Raw genomic sequence first — 17,509 nt, 5'->3', positions numbered from 1 at the left:
CGGTAGGAGAATGTGTCTAAAATAACACAAAATCAGAAAAGATACTACAAAACAGCAGCCTGATGCATTTGCTCGTATTACCTGGAAGGCAACCTGGGCCAGGAAAATGAGTTTGTCTCTCTCAAAGAGTCCCCGTGCAGTGTACATGAAGACTGAGTAGGTGATCTCGTCTGTCAGGTTGATCACCCTTTGCTTGACGTCCTCGGCCGGAGTTGTTCGCTGAATGGCTTTCTCAAAGACCACGTTGAAGGCCTAATGGAGAGCCAGGGTGGGCTCGGCACCTGTGCTCCTGAGTGCTTTATTGGAAGCATAAATGCTGGAACACCGAACCTCCCGCATCCCCAAAACGCCTGTCCCATACAGATCAATTACCGCCTCGCTTTATGCTCACCTTTAGGGAGAACTGGTAGATGGGGTTGATTTTGTTGAGGTCGCTCAGGATGAAGTACAGTAGGGATGCTCTTTCTGCCGCTGGCCTGTAGTTCTCCCTAGCAATGTTTATTTCACCTTCTGTGACTTTCGCTTCTTTCACCTGGAGGCCCATGAGCACGGTGTTACTGCCGCACCCCGAGGCAGCGCCCGATCTCCCACTGGTGCCCACGGGGCCGCTGCTCCCGGCGTGGGGGCAGCTCGCCTACTTTCTCCTCGATTTCCATGGCCGTGCGCTTCATTGTCTCCAGGTTCTCCACCAGTGCGGTGTCCCCCAGGAAGTTCCCTGATGCGGCAGAAAGCCGGGCGAGCAGGGAGTCCTCCAGCTCCTTCAGGTTGATCTTAAACTTGTTCTGGCTTTTTGTGAGATTTGCCTGCAATGCCAATGCCCAGGAGAGCCGTGACCCTTTCAAGAGCCTGCGGTGACCCCCCCCCGGCATTGCTGGCCAGGATCTGCGCTAGGAGCTCCCTATCAAAGAGCGTGCGGTAGACTGCAGCTCATTAGCAGTTTTGCTGGCTTTATCTTCTTCTGTATTAATTATAAATCCTCTGTTTACAAGCACAACACTGGACAAGGGGATGCACTGGCTGGCTGAGTGATAGGTCCCCGAGAAAACAACCCCAGCTCATGAGGCCCCCGAAGGGCGGCCGCACGGACGCAGGCGCAGCAGCGAGCGCACTGCAGGCAGCAGGCACGGGGAGAACAAAACCCACGAACGATAAATAAACAGACCAATAGATCAATAAATAAGCAAAAGCAACCACAAAAACAAACAAGCCAACCCCCAGCCCCCCAGAACACACAAAGGAATCGGTCAGCAGAGAGAAGCTGTCTCCCCGCTGCCGCAGCCTCCGCCGCCGGCCACGCACCTTCAGGTCCTCCAGGTCCGGGCGCTCCTTGGCCACGACGGCGGCCAGCAGCTGGTCCTCCAGCCCCTCGCGGGTCACCAGGAAGTTGATCAGGGTGCACTGCGCCTGCATCTCGGGCTTGTAGTGAGGGTTGAAGTACTTGGTGTGCAGGATCAGATGGAAGCGCGGGTGATACTCCACTTCTTTATCGCCTATCTTAATGTATCTGTTCAGGCAATTAGATTAATTTCTGTAGATTTGGCAGTGACTTCTGAAAGAGAGAAGCCCTCCCCCCATGTGCTGTTTCCAGCCCCTCAAGATGTTTTTCTCTGCTCGGGAAGTGGCACAGCAAGGGCAGAAGAGCCAAAACAGCCTGGGCAAAGGACCGAGGAGCAGAGGGAATCTGAGGCTGCTTCTGGGCTCCTGATGTTGTGGGCACCGCACCATGAGCCCAGGGAAGGCCACCAGGGGTGCAGCTCCCCGCGGCCACAGCCGGTGCGGGCAGTGCTCCTGTGTCAGGGCTGGGAGTGCCAACGCGGTGTGGGATATGGGGCAAGAGCCCCATCACTGACCACGCGCCCGTGTCTGCTGGGAAGAAACATCCTGGTTTATCAGGCTTTATCCTGCAGGTGCACTGGGAAACATGGTCTTCTTAAATCACTAAATGAACCAGACTCAGTGGACCAGAACAGCCCCAAAGTCCCATTGACTACAAATGTAGACCGTGAGAAAAGTGAGGGATGTGGCATGGGGCTCCCATGTGAATGGGGGATGGATCCGGCCCCAGCTGCTGTCATGCAAATGGGGCATAAACAGACATTTTAGGGCAGCAGTGGGTCTCCCAGCACGTACAACTCCTTGGCCACCAGAGACAAGTGTGCGTGCCAACCTGCCCTTCTTGATGGTGTTCCTGCCCAGCAGGTGGTCCAGCACAGGCTCCACTGTCTCACCGATGTCCTCGATCAGCAGCGTGTGTCCTTCAGAAACCGCCTGCTCGATGGTGTCCAGGTAGCTGCAGCCGGGCAGGGAGGGGGGCTCGTGGTGAGGTTGGGCAAATGCCCCCCAAGCCAGACCCTGCAGCGCACCCTGGCCCCTGTTGCTCTCAGGTGCCTTGGTTCCGATGGGCGTGCAGAGCCCGTGGGGCACAGGGGGAGGGCAGCTGGCCCCCCAACTCACCTCCTCTGGCCCAGCTGGATGGCTTTCAGCTCCTCCCTGTATTTGTTCTTGATCCACTTGATGCCCTGCAGCTGGGCGTCCACGACCAGCGGCCACCGCTGGGTGTTGCAGAGGATGGTGGCGTTCTCGGTGGACGTGCGGTCACTGGGCAGCCCCTGGTTGCTCCACGCAGCCACGTCGGCAGCATCGGTGAGGAGGCTGAGGGGGTCCAGCCCCGGGGTGGTGGGGATGGGCACCTGCCATGGGGGGGATGTTGGGTGCCCGGCCCGCGAGCAGCGTGGGCCCCTCGGTGCTGGGGCAGGGGGTAGAGCTGCCCAGGGGGCTCCGCAGCCGCTCACCTTCAGCGCCTCGAGGTAGGGGATCCAGTACTTCTCCATCAGCTCGGCCCTGTACTTCTTGGTGAAGTAGCCGACATAGGACACGAAGGCGGAGATGAGCAGCACGTCCCCGCACAGCGTCTTCTCCTGCTCTCTGAGCATCTCCACCGACTCAGCCCAGCGAACATTTTCGGACGCCAGCCCCCCAATGAACCTGCAGGGTTGGAGCAGACAGCAGCTGCTGCCGGCACAGTGCAGGGACCCAGCCGGGACACGCAGTGCAGCCCTCGCCAAACGCCCGGTTCAATGAACCCAGCTCTGCTTGTGAATTTGGCAGAGGGGAAGCTCGGGCTGTGGGCTGCCTTTGCCTCAGGGCCCACAGCTCTGCGGCTGCACCATCCTGCCCCACCGCATTGCTGCGAGTTTCTGGCCCAATTCACATGTGGGAATTTTTAATCTGGGTGAAGTGAGGGGTCTGAATCTGGCATTGACCCAAAGGTCAATGTTGGAGGGAGCAAGGCAAGGCAGGGAGCAGCAGGCGGTGCCAGCTGCTTGCCCCCAGCCCCATGCTGCTGGAGCCCGTGCTTGCACAGTACCTGTTTGCTAGTGTGATGACTCTGTTAGTTGCATCAGCCTCTTGCTGACATTTGATTTTCTCAGCCGTAGCTTTCTCAAACTGTGCAGTGAGAGTTGCCAAGTTGGCATTCAGGTCCTTCAAAAGACAACACATTTACAGTTAGCTCCCACACATACAAAATGCAACTGCAGCAAGCTTGCAGGCCAGGAGAAAGCTTTGCAGGCTCTAATGAGCTTGCAGTCCCTGTTGAGAAGACACAGCACCTGGACTCTGGGCTGTGCAAATGATAAGAATCATTCTAATTCATTGCTGGCATCTCTCCGTGGCCCGCAGCTGAATGGTTAGCAGCTGATCTGGAGCCATGGTGGACGCCGGCCAAAGCAAACAGCCGCGGGCTCCAGCAGCCAGCCCTGGATGGGGACTGCCCGGGAGGCAGCGCGCACTTACTGCGATCTTGTTCTTAATGCGACTGAGTTTTTCTTGCGCCTCTGCCAGCTCTGCGTTCGCTTCCTCGAGCGCCTGCCGCTTGGGCTCCACGTCACAGTACACCTCATAGAAGCGGACGATGTTTAAACACCAGGAGCACAGACCTGCCGCGGCCGTTGACTTTGACGTTATAAACTCTGGATCAAAGCTGGGGTCTGACTGGTAGGGCCTGGAGAGGGAGAACATGCTGCGCTTAGCCTCCCCGCCGAGGCCAGCGGTGGCTCCTGTCCCGCTCCACTTGGCGCAGCTCATGGGCGCAGTTTTGGAGGGCAGAGCCTGTGTCTGGGTTTGGTGCTCGGTGCTGAGCAGCCGGCACCTGCGTCCCGCTGGCACCCCATCCCGTCCCCAAACCCGGGTGCTGCTCAGGGTCTCCAGAGCAGAGGTGCATGAGGATGCTTTGTCACGGGCTGGGGCAGGAGGTAGTGGGGGCGGTGAGGCTGCGGCAGAGTGGGGCTGGTGCCCCCGGGTGTGCTCGTGGCCAGGGCTCTCCCCAGGCAGTGTCACCCGGGGCCCTTCGGAGAGCTGTCTGTCCCCAGCCCCGTGCCGGTCCTTCCCGGGTGGCACTCACTGAAACGCCTTGAGGCACGCCTCTGGGATATGCTCCTTGTCAAACTTCTTCAAGGCATCAAGGAAGGTGTCTACTTTTCCCATCATGACCTTTGCCGCCTTCCAGCTCTTATCCTTTGGTATCTTGCCGTTGGGCGCTGTCAGGATCATCACGGCTGCCGTGACATTCACCACCGCTTGGGGTGGGGACCCGAAGGACTTCAGCTCTGTCAGGTTGTTCTGGGAAGGGACCAGGGGCTGCTGAGCATCGCCTGGCACAGGGGAGGGCTGGGGTCCCAGAGCAGTGCTGGTACCCCTGGGGAGCCGCACCCCGCCGCGGGCTCTCACACCTTGTTGAGAGTGTTGAGGGCCTCCTGGGCGGCGATGAGCGCGGGCTCTGCCTTCGCCAGGTCGGTCTCACAGGCTCGCCGCTTTTCAGCCACATTCTGGGGAGGCAAGGGGATGGGACAGGGTGAGCAGCTGTGCTCAGTGCTGGCTACGGCCACAGCGCCACGGTGCTGACAGAGCTCGTGCTGCCCCAGCCTGCGTACTGTGTTGATGGCCTGGACCTTCAGCTCCTCCTCATCAGCGATGGCTTTCTCCTTGCTGACCTTCTCCGTTTCGACGCCCACCACGTGGATCAGTTTATCTGCGTCCTCATTCTTCTGCTTCAGTTCTGCCTCCTGGATCGCCAGTTTGGCTTTCAGGTCGTCCACCTGGATGGAGGAGGATGGGAGTGGGTTGGATGCCTTGCAGCAGCAGCTTGGTATGGCTCAGATCCCCGGCCACTGTGACCACCCTGCAGGAACCCCTGGCCGGCAGCCCTGCACTGCTGTGCTCCCATGGGAGCTGCTGAGCTCTTCGGTAGGGGCTGCACCGCTGCCTGTGCGATCCCACCCCAGCAGCCAAGGCGGCCCATCACCCGAGCCGAGAGCTCTTTGTGGGGCAAGCTCTGCTGAGTGCCCAGCTCTCGTTGCCCTGCTCGCTCCCACTGTCTCGCCCCAGGACGGGAGCAGGCACCTGCGACGCTGTGCTCTGCAGCTTCATCAAGCCGTTCTCCAGCCGCTCGATCTTGGCAATGAGCTCACTCCTCTTTTTAGAGAGCAGGTTTTGGTAGAGCTTTATGTGCTCCAGGAAGGTCTTCGGTGTGGTGTAATTATAGCGTCTCTCTGTGGCCAGGTAGATCTGAGACATCTCCTTGACACTTGTGTGGACGTAGGACATGAACTGGCTGATGGAGACCTTGACCTCGGGCTGCATCAGAACACCACAGTGAGCACTGCTGAAGCACACACATGAGGGGTAAAACCAAGTGTTTGTGCAACGTTAGCTACGCATCTAGCGGCAGAAGCCGGCAGGCAGAGCGCTGCTTCTTGATAGCAGCACAGCACATGGCTGAAAAATGTAGGTGGTCACAACAAGAACGTTCGTTCTCAAGCCCTGCTTTGGTTTTCCCCAGACTCCCATCACCCAGGTTAGCCTGTGCTGCACTGTGGAAAAGCTGGTCCTGGCTGTTAATTGTGGTGTCTTTTTAAGGACAAGAATTTCGTCCCACGTGCACCGCGTGAGGCTGCAGCCTCTGACACCAGCGCCAGCTGGGAGCTTGTCCCCACTCCCCATCCCCGGGTTCGCTGCCATGAGCAGGGAGCAGAATGCAGCTGCTGCTCCCCTCACGGCGCGGCGTGCCCTGACCCGGGACCCCTGCGGCGCTCACCTCGATGTCCCCTGTTTCCTCCAGGAACCTGCTGCTGACGGACACCAGGGCATCCTCGGGCCACTCGTGGAACCAGTCGATGGCTGTGCAGTTGACCACGGCAGGGAACCTCCTCGCCCGCACCCGCAGCGTGGAGCCCACGGGGGAGAAGCACAGGATCACCTGGGCAGGCGGTGCTGCTGAGTGGGGTGGCAGTGCCACCTGCTCCCCACTGCTGCACGCGGCGCTGGTGAATGCCGAGGCTTTGCCTCCCACCCACTCAAGTCCCTTCCCTGTTCCCAGGGCCGGTGTGCAGCTGCGTGCCCCGCTCTGCTCAGCAGGGGCTGGGCCGGCACCGGTCCTTCCGCCAGCCGCAGCCACGGTGCCGGTGCTGGCCTCCCTGCGAGTGCCAGGAGGCCGCTCGCACCCCCTCTGCTTGAGAGGTAAGGACGTGGGCGTCAGCAGCTGCGCCCCTGGGGCCGCGGGGCTCGCAGTTGGCTGAGGATGCTTTGAAAATGTCTTTCGCTTGGACTCATTACAGCATAATGAAACCACAGTATTCTCTGTCATGTTTGCAAACAGATTTTGGATTAAGCACGTCAGAGCACTTGCAAAACACCCTTTGTGGGTGCACACCTACCTTTAACTGACGCCTGACTTTTTCTATAAATAATTTCCAGCAGTTTTCCCTTGAGTCTTGCAATCCGAGAAACTTCACTTGCGGCCTCATGGCACTGATAATGTTTTCCAGTTCATCATCCTCAAAAAGCCCCGGCACCTCCCCGGATGCCAAGAAGTCATTGATTAAGACCAAGAACGATTCCTCGGCAACTTGGGAGTCCGTCATCAGGAACACGGTGGGGATGTTCTTCACGGCTGCCTTGATGTACTGGGAGGCGAGGTCCAGCTGGGCAGGGGAGAGGAGCCGTCAGACCTCTGTGGCCGTTCCGGAGCAGAACCAGGCATGGCACCCGGCATCGTGCAGGGACAGTGCCACGCCACGTGCCCTGTGACCAGCCTGGCGCCCCTCGGGGAGGCAGGGGCTGTGCTTGGGAAGGTGCGGGGTGCCTGATGCTGTGTGCTCAGACGGGGCTGCCCACGTTGCACCCGCCCTACGGGCTGCTCTTGCCCACCCCCTGGTTGGGGAACACTGTGGCCGTGGGGAGCAGGCCAGTTCATCAGGCACCTTTGTGCAGCCCAGGCAGTGCAGACGTGCACAGGGTAGAGCAGGGTGCCCTGGTGTGCCCACCTCAGACAGAGCTTGCTGCAGAGCGTTTGCATGCTCTGCCCCTGCCAGCACGCTGTGCCACCCAAGGAGGCGTGGGAGGAAAACCACACTCACCTTAAGGTCTGGGATGCTGTATCCCTTCCTCAGCGTCATCTGAAACACATCTAGAGAGCTAATGTAAGCTGCTAGCCGCGAAAGGCTTTGCTTCCCGCTGCCTCCTACTCCCACCAGCAGCGCATTCCCTCGGGGAGACTCTAAGATCCGACTAATTCTGCAAATATGAGACACCGCGTCTTCAAAGAGCACCTAAAGAAAACACAAGAGAAGGATTAATATTCTGAATCACAGCACCAAACGCTGTGAACGCCCCTAATCGCACGGAGCTGACTGAGAGCGATGTCACAGCGGTGCCTACGCGCTGCCTTGACGCAGACGTCCCGCGGCAGGGCGCTCACCAAATTCATCACAGCGTTGACCTCGTTGTAGTTCTCTAAGGCTTCTCCCAGCAGCTTGTTCAGCGACGGCCAGCTTGGCACCGGCAGGTACTTGGGCTCCCCGATGCCCTGGGCGAAGTGGCAGTAGATGTTGGGCTTGGCGAACACCAGGTCCTCGCTGAGGTCCTGGGAGAGGCAGGGGCAGCGCTGGGCATGAGGCGCAGGGACCCCGCCTGCCCCCACGCAGCGCTCCCGGCACGGCCACGCGCTCCGGCTGAGCTCATCCTGCGACGCAGCCGTGTTGGGCTGGGACGCTCCCTTGTTTTCCAGCACAACTTACATCAAAGAATTTTTTACAGGTGTCGGTTAGCATTTTTCCAAAGCTTTTTTGATCCTTTTCGTCAATGAGCTTGTCTCCATAGACCCGCTCGGCTTCGTGGAGCCAGAGCCGCACCAGGTCAATGGGACTCTTCAGGCATTCGGGGGTGGAGAACAGCAAGCCCTGGCAAATACAAATCCCTCAGTCCTCTAGGTTTACTTTGCTGCTACTCAGAGTTTAAGAAGTCAGCTTTGGGAAAAGGTCGGGGTACTTACAAGGACATACAGCAAAGGAAATCACGGACTAAGTGTGTTTTAAAGGGAACAGCCCCACCGGTACCTGGAATATGTTGGAGAGGTCCCGGAGGTTGAAGAGGTAGTGGAACTTGATGGCCGTGGGCAAGAAGGTGGAGGTGACCCGCTGGTGCAGGGCTGTGGGCAGGACATGGGGTGAGCGGGCGGGCAGGGCTCTGGGACCACGGGGTGGCCGCACCTCGCTCGGCGCTACCCCCATCCCGTGATTCCTGAGACTTCAGCAGCACAACCCCTAGGGACACAGTGCTGCATTCTCAACGTAAATTGGATAAAGGGAGGAGGTGAGGCTTTCTTTGCTCGGTGCCACGGGGTGGAGGTGCCACCCACCCTCTGCTGCCGGGACCCTGGCACAGGGCACGCGACGCAGGGGCTGCCGCGCACTGCCCTCCCCACCCGAGGTGGCAGGGGCTCACCCAGCGCTGCCGCCACCAGCTGGGCCTGCAGCCTCTGCACAGCCACCGGCACCTTCTGCAGAGCCAGGTGCTGGGTGAGGATGGCGCTGTAAATGGTCAGCAGTGCTTCGTGGCCAGGGAAGCTCACGGCAAAGATGCAGAAGTGTCGCTGCAGCAAGAAGCAGAGACTCAGGCAGGAGCATTGCCCTGCAGGGGCTGACGGAGCCAGCCAGCACCACGGGGCTCTCCAACCCCGGGCTGGGGCGCAGCCGCTGTCCCAGGAGAGTGGCACTGCTGGGCACGGCCCCCAGGCACTGCGCGCCCTGCGTACCTGCAGCCTGGAGTCGATGGTAAAGGACCCCGCGGTGGGGTTCATGCAGGCCACATACTGGCAGTTGTGAATGTCCTTCAGGGTCAGTTTGTTCCTGTCGTACCTGTGCCAGGGCCATCACAGTGATGTTTCCCCTGGGGCACATTCCTCCAGCCCCACCAGCCCCTCTGAGCTCAGCTGGGGACACGGGAGCAGGGGTGCCCACTTCCCTGGTGCTCGGTGAAGCCTGGCAGCGCTCTTGGCAGTGCTCTGTGCCAAGACCTCCCCACGCCCCAAGGCCAGCCCTGGCCCCAAGCACACCCTGCAGCAGTTGGCACTTATCACCCCCTCCTCGCTTCCCAACAAACCCTATGTGCTACACCGGGGGGTCCCAGCCAGGGGCTATTTGCTTTGGATGGGTCTGCAGGGTTTGGGATAGCTGCCAGTTTTCCAAATTCTTCTGCCGAAGACTTCCCAGCAGCTGCTGCTGGGCTGAGCGGGCTGGGCTGAGCGGGGCTGCTCGGCTCTGCTGGCTGTGTGACGCCGGAGGCAGCGCGAGCAGGGACACAGCTGCGGGTCCTCCACCGGGACGGGAGGGATCGGCCTGATGGATGTGCCACAGGACACACCTCCGGGCTGAGCATCACCGAGCTGCAGTGGCCATGCCACCAGCCGGCCACCTACCAGTGCCCACGGTCCATGTGCTGCCGGATGAGCGTGTGCGGTGCCACGGTGCCGTACTTGTCTACCTCGGGCATGTTCATGTCGTCGATGAAGTAGATGAGCCTCTTGGTCCCCGGCGGACCATAGTTCCTCCCTGATTTTTTCTCCAGAGGCTTCTCCAGGATGGCTGCAGTGGGAGGAGAGGGTTTGTGGTGGGGCAATGCTGCGGGGCCCCCCCAGCACAGGGCGGGCTGCGGCCAGCTCTTACCCTGCAGCATGGCCGAGGTGGTGTAGAAGTTAAAGGGCACGGACTGCACGAGGTACTCGTCTGTGCTGAGCGCTTCAAGCTTGTCCCACATTAGCACCGATTTCCCCGTCCCCGCATTCCCCGCCAGCATCACTGGCCACTGTTTCTCCATCAGCATGTCCATGAAGTAGCGAATGCGGATGGTCTCCGTTGTGTGCACCATGGAGGCCTGGGGAAAAGAAGTCATGCTCTTGGTCCTGCAGAGCTCACCCTGCGCTGCCGAGCTCTGGGTCTGCCTGCAGAGGTGGGATCTTCCCTCCGGACCGCTGTCCAGTTCTCCCGGCACTACCAGCTGCTCTAACCAAAGACACCGTCCTGCCATACTAATCTGGTCCCTCTCTACAGCAAAAGGTCTCAGGTACTTGGTTATTGTAAAAACTTTCTGACCCAAAATAGGAGTTGTCAGAAAAACATACCATCAAAACAAAACAACACTGAAGCTCCTGAAACTTGCCCATGTCCCTGCCCTGTTCAGCCATGATATTTCCCTTTTCCTTGACATCTTTGATGCAACCATCCCTCCCTCATCACAGCATTTCAAAACATACATGCAAATAATTTTTAAAGTACATTTTGCATTCAGGTAATAGTTATAATTATTTCATGAAAATCTGTAAAGCCACATGTTAGAGTGAAATTGAAAAAAGAAGAGTTGCAACTTGCAGCTCACACTGAGGTTTACATGGAAGTAAAACAAAACACAGCAAGCCCTGGGGCGTGCCTGATGCCGTCCTCCTGCAAAGCACGCCGCAGCAGGGGCAGCCCAGGTACCTGCGCCACTGCAGATGCGTGCTCTTGCCCACGGTTGCTTGGGGGAAACACCACTGGGTAATAAACAAATAAAACATGTAAATGCAGACAGTTTGTGGGAATTACCTGCAAAGGGACTTCAGGATCGAGTTTGAATGCTGGCACTTTTTCAGTCCACGGCATGAATTTCTTTGTTTCCGAATCAATGTAATAGTCAAAAATTGTCCCCTGAGAAGGAAACTTGATGGTTTTGAACTCGTTCACCCACCACTTGCTGAACTCCACACGGTAATCCACGAGCTGGAAGGAACCAAACAGAGAAAAGCTCTGAAGCTGGCCATCGCGGCTTCTTCCTTCCCGCAGGGACGTGGCCGCGGGAGGAAGCGGGCGCGAGGCTCTTGCCGGTAGGTGCAGCGGGGCCGTACCTGGTCCTGGAACATGGCCCCGCCAAAGGCCCAGGTGCAGGCAAAAACGAAGTAGAGCTCGTACAGCTCACGGGGTGAGTCTGGCGGGGTGTTCTGCGGCGTCAGGAGGCACTCCAGCAGGTACAGGATCATCTGTATCACCGTGATCTCAGGGATGGGGGTGATCTTCTTGAACCCAAACTTGAGCTTTTCAAGACACACGGGCAGGTACTTGTCGAACAGGATCATCAGATTGGCCTTCTCGGACTGCACGGTCCTCTTCTCGATCCAGCTGGTCACAACGCTGTGGAAGGGATGGGCAGGGCTGCAGGCAAGCACAGGGGCTGGTGCCCACCTGTCCCATCCCTGTCCTTGCCCCCATCCCCACCCCATCCCTGTCCCCATCCCCATCCCCGTGCTCACGGGTTCCAGCCCAGGTCCGCAGGGTTGATGTAGAGGATTCCCGCCCGGGACACCGTGGCCGGCGTGGCGGTCCGCAGGTGGCTGATCTCGAAGAGCAGCCGCATGGTGGGGTTGAGGGGGATGCGCTCATTGCTGGCCAAGGTGAGAACCTGAGGGAAGTGGCCCATCATGGGCTGGGGGGGGCTCCAGTTTTGGGGAGCAGGCGTGAATGCAAGCTGACTGCACAAGCAAAGCTCCTCAGGTGTGATGGCACCAACCTTATTGTCATCCATGACCGTGTTCAGGGACTCAATCCACATAGGGTCAATATCTCCATCGAGGATGATCCACTTGGGCCCCTTATGCGTGATGTTGGCCAGGTCACGCATCGTTGAAGAAAATAGGCCTGCCCCACAAAGAGACGCGTGGGTTGTTGCAGCGTGCTTGCTGGGGGGGACACGCCAGACTGGTGCCTCCCCTGCGCACGCCCGCCCGCCCTCCTCTCCCCATCACTCCAGCAAAGAGCCCCAAGGAGAGACCTTCCCGCTGCTGTCACCACTCACAGACAAGTGTTCTCAGAGATGCATCTTAGAGGGCGTTTGTGTGCCCGCCGCTTGCTTGCTGGCTGTACGTGCCAGGTGCCACCCTTCATGTGACCACCTGTGCCAGCCTTGGTGTCTCACCGTCCTTCCACTCTCGTGTAGCTGGATGAATAATCCCAAAGAGCTCATCGCAGGTCACAGCTTTTGGGTCAAGGTCCACAGTGACTGGCTTCTGCTTCATGTTCTGGTAAGTCTTGTTGAGCGACCTCAGCACCTGCGGGAGAGGGGACTTGTGCAGTGACGATGGCTGCACCTGCAAGGGCGCCCGCAGCCTTTGACCACCTTCTCCTCGCTGCCGTCCACTGCAGCATGCCCAGGTCCAGGCAGCCCCAGGCGAGGCTGCTGCAGACCTCGGGGACGCGTGTGGCCACTACCTGGGACTTGCCGCAGCCAGCATTGCCGATGACGAAGACGGAGTGCCTCACTTGCAGCAGCTCCTCCAGCTGCACCACCTTCAGCACGAAGCTCTCCTCCGCCTGCAGCTTCAGCTCCAGCACGGACTGCTTAATGATCTGGGAGGGAGAGCAGGCGCTGACCACGCGGAGCTGGCTCAGCCCCAGCAGGACCCCAGGGAGCTGCCAGCGCCCCGGCGGTGCTGCATGGCCGGTGCCAGGGCCAGGCTCATGCCGCAGCCCCGCGCACACCTCCACCTCTCCCACCCTCACAGCCGCGTGCCGGGGGAAGCCCAGGACCCCTGGCACATCACGACTGTGCCTGCGCCCGCACCTTCTCAAAGTTCAGATCCCTCTTCCTGGGGACGTCCAGAGCGGGGAACAGGTCTCCAATCAGCCCCATGAACACAGGCAGGTCATCCGTTACAATCTTGGGGATGTTGAAGTCTCGTAAAGCTCTCATCAGAACCTGGTCCTCAGCACGGCTGGGGTCCCCCCTCTTCAAGGAGCCCGCTACCACCAGCACAGACTTGATAGCCCGCAGGCCCCAGTCGTAGTGGCCCTGCCGGGCGGGTGGCAAAATGTTAGGATTTCATTTTCATTTCGCCCCACACCCAGGTCATCTACATGGTTCCCGGCAGGCTGTCCTGAAGTGAGCTTGTTTACAAGACCAGCCCCAGTCAGCCAAGGAATGTCATACAATCTGTCATACATCCTTGCTTGTAAATCACTTCTGCTGAGATGCATAACATCTGGATGCTCGTGCCTTAACTGGCTATACTCTGTTCTATTTTTGAGTTTCTTGATTTCTTCCATAAGGCAGAAATATGCCATATGACACACTAGCGTGGAGTGGAATTCGTCCAGCCATAGACATGAACTTCACAGAGCACAAGCCAGCACATCACTGCCAGCTGAGAAATTTTTAAACTGTCTCTCAGGGTTGAAATTCAAATTAACTCTTTCACTTAAAGAACCATGGATATTGTTAAATTACCTGTTTAGACAGCAGCTCTTTGCAGAGTGTGTACAAAGTAATGAACTTTCTTGCTAGAAGCTTGGCATCAATAAAACCTTCTGCAACTAGCATGATTTCGCAGATAAGCTCAAAGTCTGGGACAACCATGGCACAGGGTCTGGAGGAGAGCAGCGGCAGGTTAGCAGAGCTGTGCACACAGCCACAAGCCCCCGTACCATCCCGCAGCCAGCAAAAATCTGCACCCGAGTTTTCGATTTAAATCATTCACTGCTGCTGTTAGTGTTAGAGAATTAGGCAGTAAATTAGGCTGGGTGGGGTCTCTGGAGGTCACTGGTCCAGCCTCCTGCTGCAAGCAGGGCTCACGTCAAAGCTGCATCAGGTCACCCTGGGCCTTCTCTGATTGAGGTCTGAGTTCCTCCAAGGACAGAGGTCTCACAGCACCCCTGGGCCGCCCCTTCCTCTGCTTGACCACCCCCATGGGGAACTTTTTTTCCATTATTCTCAGTTGAATTTTTCTCTTGCTGCAGCTTGTTCCAGCTGTCTCTTGTCCTTCCACAGAGCACCTCCAAGAGCCTGGCTCTGTCCTCTCTGCAAGTCCCTGCTACTTAGCTGACAGTGGCAACTGCCCCGAGCCTCCTCCCCTGCATGCTGAGCAGCACGGGGTGCCAAGGCCTCTTACACTAGGGCACAGGACACACAGGTGTCCTCATTTGCATTAGTAAAGGCTTTGTCCATATTATCGATGTGCTACAACAGAGGTAAACTCTGTGAAGGTTGCTGGTTAATGGTGACCCATCTGCCTGCAGGTACCTGAACAGAGCTTTTAAGTTTTCAGGCAGTTCTGTCCGTCCTGCGTAGCCAGGGTTCATCGTGATGAACAGTCCGACCGACGGGACCAGCGCTATTGTCTCTCCAAGAAAACTGAATGTTTTCTTTTTGGCACGAATCGCATCTTGAACGCATTTCACCTGGGAAGGCGAGCAGATGTGTTAGTGCAGACAGCCCCGCGGGTCGCTGCTGCCAGTGCTTGCTGGGGCTGGCTGCTCATAACTGTGCCCAGAGACGCCGCGTTGCCACGCTCCCTGCCGTGAGCCCCCCACTGCGACACAGTACAGACAGTGGCTGCAAAGGGTCCCTCTGAAAGTCGGGTGTAACTTTAGGCAAGTTCAGTACACAAGATGGGAATTCAGACTAGAAAGTCCGATGGACTCATCCCATACTGGAAGGCACTGTGGTATGGTTTTGTATGGAGGGCGCCTACCTGCACAGCAATCACTGACAAAACCTCCACCGCGATGCGATTGAATTCATCGAAACAGCCCCAGGCTCCAGTCTGAGCAAGCCCTTTGTAGATACTGCCACAGGACTGGAGATCAAAGCAAAGGAAAGAGGATTCAGAGACACAGAGCCTTCACAAGAAGGCTGCAGTCGGGATTTGTTACAAAGCTCAATTGCTGGGAGCCGCTCGGCTCTTGTGCCTCGTGCTGCTCCCTCGGGAAATGGCGCGCAGCGTTGCAGCCACCCCCAGCTCCCCCGGGATGGCTCCGGCAGCAGCTGCCTGGACCCACATCCCTCGCTGGCAGCTGAGCCAGGGGAGAGGAGACCAAGGGCCCAGCCTGGCTTCAGGCATCAGTGCAGGGCGCTGCAGCTGGAGGCAGGACGCATGCTGCAGGGGTGCCTCCTGAAAGGTCTCCCCCTGTCCTGGAGGACGGCTCTTGCCTGGCACCACCGCCTGCTCCCCGTGGCCGTACCTTGTAGTCCATCTGCTCGGAGCAGTTGAAGACGTAGACCATCATGCCCACCGCCCGGCCCAGGTCCTTGGTGGTCTCCGTTTTCCCGGTGCCCGCGGGGCCGGCGGGGGCCCCCCCCATGAAGAGGTGCAGGGACTGCGTCAGGGTGATGTAGCACCTGGGGTGAGGCCAGGCAGGCTCAGCACTGCCGGTGCCCCCTGCGGAGCTGAGCCCACGGGGGCGCGGGGAGCTGAGCCCTACCGGTCGGTCAGTGGGGTGATGACCAGCCGCGGGGTGTTCCCCAGGTACTCGTAGGAGTACTGCAGCTGCGCGTCGCAGATGTTGGCGTAGCAGTGCCTCTTGCCCTCGTCCCAGCGGTGCCGCAGCTGGGACTGCCAGGTGAACGCCTGGGCGCTCTCCACCTGAGGGGGCAGCCGCCACCTCCTGATGGGGAGCGTGCACCCACAGCCCACCCACCCCGGGGACCCTGGCTCTCTGCACCCCCCAGTGCCACAGGAACCAGGAGAGCTGCTCCTTGGCCTGCCTTTAGCACTCCTTCCCCTGAGGCAGAGTCTCAAACTGGGTCCCAGCACAGAACCACAGCAGTTTTAGGTAAGGAAGGCCTGCAGTAACTCCACTGGGGCTCAGGGTCACTGTCTGAGCCTGTGCCACCAGGAGGTCCCAGGCAGCAGCCGTGTGGCCGGGACCCTGCCACCCCCCAGAGTTTTGCGCTCCTGGCATGGCTGAGACCCAGCCCGGTGTGAGCCCTGCTGTGCTGCTGCCCCCTGCTCCCAGGTACCCCAAACTCTGCACTTTTTTACCTTCTTTGTGCTTTCTCACAGTTTGTATACTTTGAAAGTATCAGAAAATAAAAGAATAACAAGAAAAACTTCGCTCAGAAGTGCCAAGAAACAAAGCAGTGAAAACACCATCTTGTAACTTCTACCTTCGTGAGGATCATTTTGGCCACCACGTCTCTGGCATGCACGTCTATGGTACAGATTGTCATGATCTTCATTCTGTCTCCTGCAGCTAAGTTTCCAATGAGTAGTGAAATCAGTGCATTCAGCTGAGCGATCTGAGGAAGGAAAGAAACAGAAAAATGGCATTGTACTTTCGTACCTGTCTGTGACACCTCAGCCTGCTGAGAGCAGGGAGGGGCTGCAGGACAAGGTCCCAGGGATGCAAACCTGCTTTTTGTTATAATCCTTAATTGCATTTTCATAGCCTTCCTCCAGCCTTGAAAAGGCAATGCCAACTTCTGTGGTCCACCAGATCTGGGTGCATGTCAGAGCAACCTGCAACAAATCACAGCGAGAAAATGTGGCAATAAAGGGAAACAAGTCACCCCACTACGGCTTGGGACAGGCCTTGTCCTCGCTGCCCTGTGCTCCTCCTCTCAGACTTGGGCAGGAAACCAGATTTTCATGTAAATTACTGACTGTTCCCACTCTCAGCCAGAATTTTAAAGGAGCCAGGCTGCAGCAGCTCAGCACTGATGTGCAACATCTGGCTTCCCATGCCCTGCAATCTGCTGCCTGCACAGAAGCAGATAGCTGCTGTCCCGTTTCAGGACCTGCACCGCGGGAAGCAGCAGCCCCGGTTCCTGCATCACACCCACCCTTCTGGCACACCCCCCTGTGCCCCTCAGCTCGGCCCCAGCCCCACGCAGCTCCCCACCTGCGCTGGGTAGTCGAACACCCACTGCTCCCGCGGCTTCTCCTCGTAGGTCACCACGGCCTCGTGGATCAGGTGTCGCAGCGTGGAGCGCATGCTGGCCAGCACGCGGTTCAGCCACACCTCAACCTGGCACGAGCAGGAAACTCTGAGCGAGCCTTCGGCAGCCCTTTTCTGTCCCGGCTGCGTGCAGCTCCCACTGCCAGCTGCTGTTGCGGAGCTGCCCACCCGGCCGCAGCTCCTCATGGCAGCTGGCACACACGCAAGTCACCTCTTGATCCAGGCAGGGACAGGAGCTGCCATCCTGTGCCCTGGCTGACCCGAGAAGGGGCACGGGGACATCACAGACAGGGAGCAGCGCAGAGCTGGACCGTCCCCCATGGCCCTGGGGACTGAACACTGGGGAACCCCCCAGGCAGTCCTGTTGCCCATGGCACAGGGGAGCCCACCTAGGGCCTAAGTTGCACTGAGGTTCACAGTGGACATGCGCGTTCCCTCTGCCCCAAGCCCCTGTCCCATGGTCCCGCATGCCA

The 17,509-nt window shown here is 58.5% G+C and overlaps 1 protein-coding gene across 2 annotated transcripts in view; it reads right to left on the bottom strand.

Annotated features, from left to right (window-relative positions):
* Positions 1–17,509, bottom strand: part of DNAH17 (dynein axonemal heavy chain 17) — a 37,606-nt gene that overhangs the window by 7,539 nt on the left and 12,558 nt on the right. Inside the window, exons 32-69 of one of the 2 annotated variants that reach the window (XR_005813614.1) lie at positions 16,980–17,105; positions 16,490–16,597; positions 16,246–16,377; positions 15,561–15,721; positions 15,321–15,477; positions 14,831–14,935; positions 14,380–14,537; positions 13,588–13,726; positions 12,925–13,152; positions 12,573–12,710; positions 12,280–12,412; positions 11,875–12,002; positions 11,618–11,766; positions 11,216–11,498; positions 10,917–11,090; positions 10,002–10,209; positions 9,755–9,920; positions 9,092–9,194; positions 8,782–8,929; positions 8,394–8,485; positions 8,076–8,237; positions 7,757–7,921; positions 7,416–7,607; positions 6,714–6,980; positions 6,095–6,256; positions 5,401–5,634; positions 4,932–5,096; positions 4,731–4,826; positions 4,403–4,620; positions 3,796–4,003; positions 3,368–3,483; positions 2,793–2,985; positions 2,455–2,690; positions 2,168–2,290; positions 1,300–1,504; positions 639–803; positions 392–532; positions 82–296 (exon numbers count right to left, since the gene is read on the bottom strand). Coding sequence is in view for 1 of the 2 variants with exons in the window: in XM_040530693.1 (XP_040386627.1) it covers positions 82–252; positions 392–532; positions 639–803; positions 1,300–1,504; positions 2,168–2,290; positions 2,455–2,690; positions 2,793–2,985; positions 3,368–3,483; positions 3,796–4,003; positions 4,403–4,620; positions 4,731–4,826; positions 4,932–5,096; positions 5,401–5,634; positions 6,095–6,256; positions 6,714–6,980; positions 7,416–7,607; positions 7,757–7,921; positions 8,076–8,237; positions 8,394–8,485; positions 8,782–8,929; positions 9,092–9,194; positions 9,755–9,920; positions 10,002–10,209; positions 10,917–11,090; positions 11,216–11,498; positions 11,618–11,766; positions 11,875–12,002; positions 12,280–12,412; positions 12,573–12,710; positions 12,925–13,152; positions 13,588–13,726; positions 14,380–14,537; positions 14,831–14,935; positions 15,321–15,477; positions 15,561–15,721; positions 16,246–16,377; positions 16,490–16,597; positions 16,980–17,105 (6,255 nt within the window). In the remaining variant the exon portion in view is untranslated. The remainder of the gene's footprint in view (positions 1–81; positions 297–391; positions 533–638; positions 804–1,299; positions 1,505–2,167; positions 2,291–2,454; positions 2,691–2,792; positions 2,986–3,367; positions 3,484–3,795; positions 4,004–4,402; positions 4,621–4,730; positions 4,827–4,931; positions 5,097–5,400; positions 5,635–6,094; positions 6,257–6,713; positions 6,981–7,415; positions 7,608–7,756; positions 7,922–8,075; positions 8,238–8,393; positions 8,486–8,781; positions 8,930–9,091; positions 9,195–9,754; positions 9,921–10,001; positions 10,210–10,916; positions 11,091–11,215; positions 11,499–11,617; positions 11,767–11,874; positions 12,003–12,279; positions 12,413–12,572; positions 12,711–12,924; positions 13,153–13,587; positions 13,727–14,379; positions 14,538–14,830; positions 14,936–15,320; positions 15,478–15,560; positions 15,722–16,245; positions 16,378–16,489; positions 16,598–16,979; positions 17,106–17,509) is intronic. The other variant, XM_040530693.1, reaches the window with a different exon arrangement.

This window comes from Cygnus olor, chromosome 18, assembly GCF_009769625.2.
Source record: "Cygnus olor isolate bCygOlo1 chromosome 18, bCygOlo1.pri.v2, whole genome shotgun sequence".
Taxonomy (NCBI): domain Eukaryota; kingdom Metazoa; phylum Chordata; class Aves; order Anseriformes; family Anatidae; genus Cygnus; species Cygnus olor.
Note: the sequence above shows the minus strand (reverse complement) of the source record. Positions and strands in the feature narration are given on the sequence as shown.